We start from the raw sequence: 11,568 nt of genomic DNA on the forward strand, positions 1-11,568 counted from the left end.
GAATGTAGCTCAGTTGATAGACCAAGCATTTGCCTCACATACACTAACCCTGAGTTTCATCCCCAGCACTACATATACTAGGTGTGGTGGTCAGGTCTGTAATCCCAGAACTTGGGGGTGGTATGAGGCAGCAGGATCAGAAGTTCATGATTACCCCTGAATAGGGAATTTGGGCCAGTCTAGGCTACATGAATATGTCCCCCCCCATTTCTTTTCCTTTTTAAACAAAGGTTGTCACTATTATATATAAATAATGATCGTAGCACTAACTTTTAGGTAAGACTTAAAGTTGATTAGTGTGGTTTCAGTTTTTCAGCAGAAAGTTTTTAATTTCAAAAATACTTCTGTCCTTTGTTTAGGTTGTGCCAAGGTCTGGAATGGATGACCTCCCGGATTGGTGTGAGATAATTATTTGCTCAAAAAAGACTTCTCTATTTATTTTGTGACATGAACATTTTTCCTAATACCTTTGGCTGCTGAGGCAGCAGCATGTTTAATTTATAACAACACAAACCTCTATGAGCAACACTTGAATCAAGTGCAGCTGTGCTGGAACAGAAAAGGTGTTTTCTTACCTTTGTTTTCAATGCACTAATCTTCAGTTGGATGAACATAATGTGTAACTGTTTTCAGCAACAGAATTCTTCTGACTGCTTATTCTAATTATTCGGTGACTGCCTTGTAAAAACTGTTTGTCATATTTTAATCTTATCTAAAGTATTGTTATGTCCTTTACAACTAGTTTCTTTCGGTTCTTGGCCACCACCTCCTCTTTCCCTCCCAGGTCATTGCTGGTTGGTCAGCACGGTCATAGAAAGCATCAGATACCACTTCTCCAGCACCAAATATTTTCTCTCTGCAAACCATTTTTATCCTTTGGACAGAATTAATTATAAAGAAGAAAATCTACCTAGAAGACACACATATATGGAAGATTAACATGAATTCTTGCCTTTCAACCTCCTTCACCTTACTGCATGTCATAGGATAATTTCAAGTTGCTATTTGCATGGAAATTAAGTAGTCTGTTTATTTATCTAAGGAATTTACTTTTCTGCTGACATCTGGTCAAAAGCTAATCAAGGTGAAATATGTATTTGAAAGCTCAGCTTCGATGGAAATCATCAACTCCATTTGATATTTTAAGATTGTCACATTTTTCAGTGCATATATAACTGAGAATTTGCTAAAGCACACCAACATGAAATTAAAGTAGGACACTTGGAATATATTTTACTGTTTACATACTACTCTGTTAGCAGCAAAAATTTCATCTGTTGTATGTGTCAGAGACATCACAACTACTTTAAGCAGCCACTGAAGCAGACCCATACCCATATTTCTTTTTATTTCTTAAAATAGGTAATTGTATCCCCTGTGGCATTTCTATCACCAGCGGCAGATTACTGAAAAATGAAAACCCTGAGCTTGTCCTTAAATCTGGTTGAGAATGTTATAAAATAGGCTTGGAATGGTTGCTGTCTTTGTAGTTAGTCTTAAAATCTTATAGGATACTGCTGAATTTAACACTAGCTTTTAGAATATTACAATGAGACAGTTCCTATTCTTAACAGCTTAACAAGTCATTTTATTAATTATTAAAATGAAGGAAAAGGTCAGAGTATCAGTTTATTAGGTAGTATTCAAAAGTTCTCAAGGCAGTTGTCTTAACATGAAAACTAAAAGTGGATAGCTTAAATTAAGAGGGGAGACAAGTATTGCCATTTCAATCCTGTTTATTCAAATGTGTCATTTTGCTGTAATAAAAGGGATAAAATGTATACTTAGGGCTAATTCTTCAGTTTTGCAGTATTTTTTATTTGGCTCAGAAGTAAGTTTCAGTGTTCAAAAACACCTATTCCAGAGTGGTGTTTTAATTTCATTTTGTTTGTAAGTTGGTTTAGATTTTGCTGTTTCAAGGTGTTCTTTATTTAGTTAATTTATTGGGTAATGTTTTTATTAGTGTTTGAACCCTTGAACTGAAAAAGTGACCAGAGGAAAATTTTCCGAACTTTGAGAAATGGTTGTTTTAACTTACTTTGAACCTTTTTTTTAGTGATTCTGTATCAAGTAGAGGACAAGTTTCGTTATTTTTGTGTGTTTTGAATATAATTCATAATCAAGAATGAGAGAGAAGAGCAGATGTAAATCACTGTGAATGCTTTGTATTTGTGTGATGGGGAAGGGGATTAGGAAAACACCATTTACCTAAAGCACACTCTGCCTGAATTTCTCCTTCACTGTACTGTTTAACATAATTATAAATATCATTCTCATAAGCCTATTCTGAGAAAAAGCATATTTAATAGCCCAATATTTCTTATGAAATAATTACCTGCCTTCTTGTTTCTAATAAGATGGGCTGGTTCAATTTCTTCTATCAGATTATATGGTTATTTTTTATATTACCACATCAGCATTATATTGAAAGTGTTTTTAATAGTTGATTGTATTTTGTCAAACAGCTACTAGTATAGACTCAAATTTGCTATTTAATTGTTAAAATACAATTTTATTTTTTAAATCCTTTTTTAAAAGCATATGATTAGTTTTGGATTAGAAGCAAAAAATATGTTAGCTATTTGAAAATGAAGTCGGCATTCAAGTGGACACTGTGCCAATGATGGGGAGTCTGTTAGGGAGTTCCTGTGAGGCTTTGAAAAGGTTTTCATCAAATCTTCTGATTACAGTAAGAGAAGGCAGACTGATTAGCTTTTATTCCAGGAAAATGTTTCGAACCAAGCATTGACTTGACTGTTCATTGTGAATCAGCTGACTGTAAAATAATATTTGATGACAAATTAAATTTATGATTGGTGCCTTTATTCTTATTTTGAGATAGGTTCTCAGTGTTTTACTGCGTTCTTTAGAAATCAGATTAGCAGCTAGTTGGATGGGAGGGATTTGTGTTTCACATACTCTTTCCATGCTACTTAGCGAAGTTTCGATCGTAGAAAATAGGGAATCCACTGCTTTACCTTCAGATTATATTTTATTTTTAATTAGAAAATAAAGAAATTAAGTTTTAACTAAATTCTTCTCAGTATGCTAGAACAAAACTGTAAAATGCTGCCCTTGCAAGTTTAAATATGTTGGTTTTCTTCATCCAAACACGTCATGTTCTTCACCTAGAAACCCGTCGTTCTTACTAAAACGCATTTGAGAATTGTTTTAGAAGTAACAGTCACTTTTGTAAGAGGTTGTGCTAAGTATTTTTATTATTAATGTAATTTAATTCCTTAAAACCTGAAAATTTAATATATATATATAAAATTTATTGAAAATTGAGAATTAAATATGTAATATTTGCTTTAGGTTTTTGTGTAATATGCTTAAAGGAATAGTAGTTACTTTTATTCTGTATTCACTCGAGGAACTATATACACATTTCATTATTAAAAGAAAAAAATTAAGCGACACTCCCCCCAGCCATATCAGTTTTTAAAGTGGGGGAACAGTCTGAGACAGGGCCTCTCCAGCAGCCACGGTTGAACTCCAACTCATGATGCTCCTCCCTCTGCATCCTGAGTTCTGGACTTACATAGTCATTTTGATTAAATACAGCTTAATTTTCATAGAGTGGAAAGAGAACACAGTTACTTCCTGTGGAAACAGTGAGACACGCAGTATTAAAAACATATTCTCTGATGCTGTGTCATCTCACAGTAAAGAAATTTTTCAAGAAAATAAAAACTGTTAAGTCTTTGATTTCATATCTTAGGATGAATTATGGACTGAAGGCACTCTAATGCTCAGCTTTGGAAAAGCACACATGAGAAAGCGTACTGGTGGTATGTCTCTGGTTGGTTTTCATTGCCATTTAACTTCATAGACCAGCTTTGAGTCCAACTTTTTATCTATGGCTTTGGAACCAAGTTCCTCACACATCTAAACTTCAATTCTAAAAGATTCTCTTCCTTTTGTCACGGTAGAATTATTCAGGATGCAGCATGTTGTCTTGTATTGTAGAGCATTGTGCTGACTGTCCAAAGAACTGGATTCGAATCTTTAATTGCCCATTTATCAAGTTGACCCAAGACATTTACTGTTTGTGGCCTTATCTTTGTTGTTCTTGTACTGAGGAACTTTTAGGGAAAGTAATGCTCAAGTACGTCTTTTGATTTTAGTAGTCTGAACCGTTTTATACTACTACTAATATTTTTTAAAGGGAAGTGCATGTAATACTGAATTTACATCATTTTATTCAGTTTGAGTCCCACGCTCATCACTTAAGTGTATTAATGCAATTAAGTAGGGAACAAGTATCCATTTTTAACTGCTCTTCCATTTAAACTGAATTACTAGCTAGTGACAGTGCAAAAGAAAAAAAAGCCATATTCACTAGGGAATGACATTAAACTAATACCAGGGTATGTTGGAAATACTGTTCTAGAGAATTTACCCTCCTTAGTTTTCCGATTTTGCTAGTTGGCCGGGAGTGATTGGTTGACTCTGTTTATTGCCTCTAGAAGGCATTCGAAACACTGCTTTCTGATGCTGAAAGAGTAGTACAGCCAGGACTTTGTTTCACAGATGTCTGCCTATGCGTGAAGTGCTTCATAGTCAAAGTACGGCCACATCTTTATTCATTTAAAATATTAGTGTGAAGGACTGAAACCTGAGTCAGGTTTCTAAAAAGATGTATTTTTGAGAATTCTAGGTGAATAAAGCTAAAGTACAGGTCAGCAGAATGAAAGCAAAGGGTACAGGGGGATTCTGTTATTCCACTTCAAATTTAAAGTAAGAAAAGAGTTCAGGGGCTGGAGAGATGGCTCAGCAGTGAACTAACTGCTCTTGCAGGGGCCTGAGTTCGAATCCCAGCACCCACATGGTGGCTAACAACTGCCTGGAAATCCAGTTCCAGGGATCCAGTGCCCTCTTCTGGCCTCTGCGGGCACAGGAGCACTTACATACATGCAGGCAATATATTCATACATACACATAAAGTTAAAGTAGAAAAGTTCAGTTGGACCTAAAATTGACTTTAATTGTATACTTGATGAAATGTTTAGAAAATGTTAATTTGGAGGTTTAGAGGCATCCGTAGAAACAAACTTAAAATTAGACAAACTTCATGTAGTGCAGTCTTCAAAAGCTTGATGAGGAAATACAAATGGGAGAATATTGACTTTTCTCCATCCTTGCATTTAAGGCACTCAACGTTCTAGCTGTTTATTGTAGAACCAGGTGGTCTGTATTGTATTTAATAGGGTTCAGAAGCCCAAAGATGCATTAGCATTTAGAATTTGGAGCTGTAGTTACACAGAGGCATCTTTTGCTTTTTTTTTTTTTTTTTTTCTTTTTTTGAGACAGGGTCTCCTTGTAGCCCCAACTGACCTGGAACTCACTATGTAGACCAGACTGGCCTCAAACTCACAAAGACCTGCCTGCCTCTGCCTCCCAAGTGATGGGATTAAAGGCATGCGCCACCACGCCCGGCATCTTTTGCATTTTTAAAAACCAGTAGTCCACATTTTCTACTGGAAATGGAGAAATAATACAACATGCTGTGTACAGATTTGGATATAGAAAACTAAGCTTCTTAATGCAAATGTGTTCTTGCACAACTTGTCAAATTTAATTTTAAAAAAATTACCTCACTTTTCAGTCCATAAGGTGCTCTGCTCAAGTTGGTGGGGTGTCGTACCTTACATTAAGCCCCCCTTCACCTAGACTGCATTTGAATCCACACTGGTAGGCTTCAGTGCCCCTTGGAGCTTTTGTTATTTACCACCAGAAAGGCTAACAGGTGTGGAATTCACATGTGGTTTTCATTAAAGCACTTGAGCAAATGCTTAGCCCATAGTTAGTTAATTAAATACTATAAAGGAAAAGTCCTTCGTGGCGGTGACTGGTTGTGGTATACTGTGACCGTCTGTCAGTATTGTGTGGTGATTGGTTGTGGTATACCATGACTGTCTGTTAGTATTGCTCGGGCAGCAAATGATCACCATGTGATCCAGTGGCATGTGATTTGTTTGCATGTTTTTACTGTGGCCATGAGACATTGTAGTCATTTTAATCTTATTCTTTTGTTCAGGAAATTGGGGGACTCTGTGGCTCCTTTTTTATTCTCTCGTAGTAAACTTTCAATCTAGTGTGAAAACTTTTCATTTTGGTTTTGGAAAAGCTCAGCTGCTATTTTATTGAAATGATGAAATAAAATGATGGTCATGACTTTTCCCAGTTGTGGAATGGTTATCCATTTCACCGTGCTCATCCGTACCACAGAGCATTGTTTAAGGTGGGAAAGCAAAGACTCCAAGCTGCAGGCTTGCTGTGCAGTTATGGTAGTGGGAGTCTAATGACTAACACATGCCGCCATCTTCATAGAAATTGGTGCTTTCGAACATCAAAGAGGAAACTGGCCCTGTGTTCAATATACTCCTTGCGTCAGATTGTAAAACTATTTAAATGTATGTTCATATTTACGTTCATTTCATAAGACTGAATATTAATTATCTTTCATGTCTCAGGCTTCATGCCAATACTCTGATGATATCTTTGATAACCAGCTCGGTCACATAGAAGATATTAATAAGGTCAAAATTAGGAGTTTGATCTCTTCATGGTCCCCTTGGTATTTATAGGAGGGGGGAAAATGTATTTCATGCCACAAACTGCTTCTGAACCCCAGGCAACTGCAATGTGTGCCACTGGTTTAACACGTGCACTGGCACAAGCGAGTGTAAAAGCAAGTGGTGGTGGCATTTTCCATCATCACTTCTTGCAAGTGGTTCTAAGATTGTTCTGATGGTGAGGTTGTTAAAGACATGTGTTTTGAATTTCAATACTTCTTTACTCTCATGAAATGCTTCTTTTAAATGTTAGGTCATACTCGTGATTTTTTTTTTTTAATTTCTGCAATTATGTTCTAATGAGTTGTTTGCATGCCTACCTACCTAAGTAAAAGGATGCAGTTTACTCTGGAATGTTCCTCTTTTAGACAGGTTTTGGCTCGTTTGCAATCATGGTGCAATATAGTGTAACATTCATTTGTTTTCACTCCACTTTTATTTTTGTCATAATAAATACTTTTCCAATATGAAGTGGACCTTGTGTGTTCTTTTAAAGACAAGATGTATTTTAACAGTGTTTTTGGTTGCAGGTGATAAAAACTCACCTAAGCAAACAGAGCGGGGGGGGTTTATCGTAGTGGTGACATGGTAGAGGCTTATAGAACCCAAAGTCAGAAATACAACTTGGTTTCCAGAACCTACAGACCGAAGACTGAACACTGGAGGAACTAGGACATTGCCTTCCTCCTGCCCATCCTTCCTAATCTTTCACTGAACTTGACTTTTCTGTTTCCTGGTGCATGTGACAGATGGTATCTATAATCTCTTGGTATTAAGGAAAAGTCAGATTATTGTTGGATTCTTAGATACAAGTCTTTGTTCCCAGGGAAATTGTTTACTAGCCTGCACTAAGTCAGTTGGCCTCTTTGATCCAAACTGGCTTAAGTGGAAGGAACGTTTATCAGGGCAGGGAGATCTCCTGGGGAATTGGAACAGATGTAACCAGGCTCCTCTGTCTGTACACTATCTGCTTAAATTCTCATAAAAAAGTTGATGCCATCTAATGAGTAGGATAAAATGTATTCATTGTGTTCATTATTTCAGTCCCTCCAAACTAGTGCTTTTGAACTCCACCCTCATAGACTCTTACGAAAGATAACTAAATGAGACAAGTATGGAGGTAGGAAAGTTGTGTTGAAAGTTCCTGTGTTTGTTTTGTGGAGCTCTGACCAGAAACTTGGCAACTGTAAAGAGGAATTACTTTTGCTCACAGTTTGAAGGTTCGGTGCATGGTGGCTGGGAACCCATGGCCCAGCAGCTCAGTTTGCATCGTGATAGGCCCGGAAGCAGAGACTCGACCATAGATTGGAGGGATAGCTTATGTGAAGCCATTTTCTGGTCACCATTGTAGACTTGTTTGGAACTCCTGTACTTCAGAAGAGTGAGTTATTTTTTTCCAAACAGAATCCTGGTGTCAAAATTGTGTGTGTGTGTGTGTGTGTGTGTGTGTGTGTGTGTGTGTTTTAAGACAGATTGGAGATATGGTTCAGCCATTAAGAGCGCTGGCTGCTCTTGCAGAGGACCTGGATTTAGTTCCCAGCACTCACATGGTGGCTGATAATCGTCCATAACTCCAGTTCCAGGGGATCCTACACCTTCTGGCCTCTGTGGGCATTGCATGACATGGGTGTACTTAGATACATGCAGGCAAAACATGCACATAAATTTTTTAAAAGTTAATTCTCAGTGGGCATGGTGGCATAAACCTGTAATCCCAACACTTGGGTGGTGGATAGAGGCAGGAGGATCAGGAGTTCTAAAGCTAGCCTGTGCTACATGAAACTCAGAAACAAGCAAACAAAAAACCTGTCTTTTGGACTGAGTGATGTTACATACCTTAATTCCAGTACTCCAGTGACAGAGGCAGGGGGATCTCTGAGAGCAAGGCCAGCTTGGGCTATAGGGAGACCCTGTCTTGAAAGAAAATATCCAAACCACGATTCATACACAGGTGAGGATTGAACCTACAGTCTCAAACATGGTGGACATGCGGTGTACTGCTGAGCTGTATCCCCAGTCCTTTGAAATTTTAGTTTGAGGGGGCTGGAGAGATGGCTCAGCAGTTAAGACCACTGCTCTTGCAGAGGGTCTGGGTTCAGATCTCAGTACCCACATGACAGCTAACAGCCATCTCTTAACTCTAGTTCCAGGGAATCCGATGTCCTCCTCTGGCCTCTGAGCTTTGCACGGCATGGGTGCACATTCATACATGCAGATAATACACTCATACACATAAAATAAAAATAAATTCAAATTTTAGTTTGAGAAAGGTCTCCCTAAATTATACAGGCTTGCCTTCAACTCAGTCTACCCTAGAGGCAGGACTTGAAAATTGGGGCCCTGCCTCAGCCTCTCCGGTAGCTGGGATTGTAGTCCTGTACTACCAGCCCTGGCTAAAAGAAAGTATATTCACCACCAGTGTTGAGCAACATTTTTGTTCAAGTACTGGGCACAATAATAAAAATGTTATCATGGATCTTTTTTTGCACAGAGCTATGAGTTGAACTTTCCAGAGAAAAAGAAAAAGAAAACCCCAAATGCCACACCCTTGTCAAATATTTTAAAAGCCTATTGTGGAGAGCTGGAATGTTGCAGGTCCAGAACCAAATTATCTTGAGCTCTGTTTAGCCCCTTTGTTGCCCACCTCTGTGTTTGACCTAATAACTCTGAGACTGTCTGGTATACTTCTGGGAATGTACAAGCAGACATCTAGTTTCCTGCACCCAAAAGGCTAATCATGTTACGAGATAGCATCTGAGGCTTACAGCAGAGATACCCCCACTTTGCTCAGCCTGCTACCAACTGGGTGTTTCCATCTGTATTTTTTAAGTGCCTGTGACTTTGGTTTTTATTTACTGTAATAATGTTATGAAACTGTTATGTTGAAACGTGGTTTTGGAGTACCCTGAACCTGTGTTCGTGGCCCACGATCACTCATATTTGGCTCCAAAATACACTCATTGCCTTTTTGGTGAGAGTTGTGGTTTTGGGGCGATAAAGTCACAGTAACTAACAGGTGGCAGACACTTGTGTTGGGATACATGTGAATCACAGTAACAAGCCAAAGCCCTGTTTTCCAGAAGTAGCTAGTTGTGTCCAGTCATTTGCAACACCGATGAATTTTAACACTTTGAGTATATGGCATTGTAATTTTAACTTGGAGTTAAGGTTTTAGAAGGGAGCAGCAGAAGTATTCAACAATTTGTTGAAGTTGAACTGACTTTCCAAGTGTATTCTTTTAGTTTCTTACCTCTATAGAATGTACTTTGATTGTATCCTGCCCAATTGTCCTTTCCTGTCCCTTTCCCCTCCCACCAAGTACCCCTACTTTCCCGTCTGATCCTTTTTCCCTTTGTGGCTTGCTGAATTTAAAGTTGCCTTCGTGAGCTTGGCTGATGGGCCATTGACTTGAGCAAGGGCAGTTTACCAGTGGCCACACCGCTGACGATTATGACACTCCCCCAGCAACCATTAACTGCCTGTAGCAACTCAAGGAAGCGCCGGGTCTTATGAGCCTCTCCCATTCAAGATGGACCGTGGACACACTAGTCTCATGCAGGTAGCCACTGTTGCTGTGAGGCCCTGGGTGCAACAGTAATGTCATGTCCAGTAGACAGTGTTTCACAGAACTCCCAGCTCTGCCTCCTCTTCCACGTTATTCCCTGAGCTTTGGCAGAGGATGGGGTGTTGGGGGCGGGGCTGATACAGATGTTCAGTTCCAGCTGAGTGCTAATTGAACAGATGTTGCTAGACAGTTACATGTGTACTTAAGATGGAAACACAAACCTCTCTATGAGCATCCACTAGGGCTGTACAATGATGTTAGAGGGCTGATGGGACTGGGTTTCTAGTTTCTGTTATGAGTTAAATTGTGTCTGCCCTAAAATTTATCTGTTGAAGTCTTCACCCACCGTGCCTCAATATGAACTTATTTGGAGGTAGGTTCTTTGCAGAGGAAATCAAATTAAAATGAGTTCTTTGGGGTAGATGGCTGGAATCCGTTTTGACTGGTATTCTAGAAGGGAAAATTTGGGCATAGAGATATGCACCGAGGGAGGGGGTGTGGGCTGCCACTGAGCCATGGAAGGACACCTTGATGCTTCCCAAACAGCAGAGGGAAATCAACCCTCCTGACAGGTCACCTTGGATTCCAAAATTGTAAGACATCATGTTTCTGTTTAAACCACCCAGTTTATTTCAGCAGCTGTAGCGCACTAATACAGTTACAACTTTCAACAACTTTTTCATGGACTTCAGTTTTCTTCAGGTATTCTTGAGTAAGTCTCTGACCAAAATGATATATTTCACTTTGCTTTAAATGCTCTGTGATATGAAGCGATGCCTTTTCCTCGTCATTCTAGAGAAATCTGTTTCCATGCCAATTGTCATTCGTGCTGTTTACAAGTAACAGCAACTCAAATACTCATAACTAGCAGCAGAGACCCCATTTCTGGAAGCTCTCGGTTCGCATTCCAACAGCCTGATGATCAGAGCGGAACAGAAACAGAAACTCTCCAGCATGCTGAAGAAGCACTGTGATAGGCCCAGAACGGGGTAGGGAGCCACTTTACAGCTCCTTGTCAAAAGCGGCCATCTGCGTACTGGAGTGCGGGTTGGTTGGTAGAAGCTGAAAACAGAACAAGGCGTGACAGCAGCTAGACGCAGGCGCGGTTGTGAGCCCGGCCCCGCCCTAGACTGTGCTGTTGCTACTCATCTCACCATGCTGAGAAATGGATGTTGCTGGTACCATGAATGAGGCTTGTGGCTTCCGACTTCCGCATCACACTCCATACCAGAGAGTTACAGAAGATAGTTTTCAGGGCCGAATTCCAGGGTGGTTGTAGAAAAGCATAATTCTGGCCTAGACATGATTTCGTCACCTTTGTGCCAGTTGCTTCTGAAATCAGTATAAATTTCTTCAGTAAAATTGAAATGATAATTACATGAATTTGTAAGTTCAGTAGTTATGAGCTTGAAGTAGGAGCCAGTA

The 11,568-nt window shown here is 39.2% G+C and overlaps 1 protein-coding gene across 1 annotated transcript in view; it reads left to right on the forward strand.

The window, feature by feature from the left end:
• The window catches only part of Arl5b (ADP ribosylation factor like GTPase 5B), a 33,727-nt gene extending 26,682 nt beyond the window's left edge, over positions 1 to 7,045 (forward strand). Inside the window, exon 6 of the mRNA XM_008824125.3 lies at positions 360 to 7,045. Within this exon, the coding sequence (XP_008822347.1) occupies positions 360 to 408 (49 nt within the window). The 3' untranslated portion in view covers positions 409 to 7,045. The remainder of the gene's footprint in view (positions 1 to 359) is intronic.
• Positions 7,046 to 11,568: the final 4,523 nt, after the last annotated feature.

The sequence above is a fragment of the Nannospalax galili genome, unplaced genomic scaffold, assembly GCF_000622305.1.
Source record: "Nannospalax galili isolate Female #2095 unplaced genomic scaffold, S.galili_v1.0 scaffold1569, whole genome shotgun sequence".
NCBI classification, from domain to species: domain Eukaryota; kingdom Metazoa; phylum Chordata; class Mammalia; order Rodentia; family Spalacidae; genus Nannospalax; species Nannospalax galili.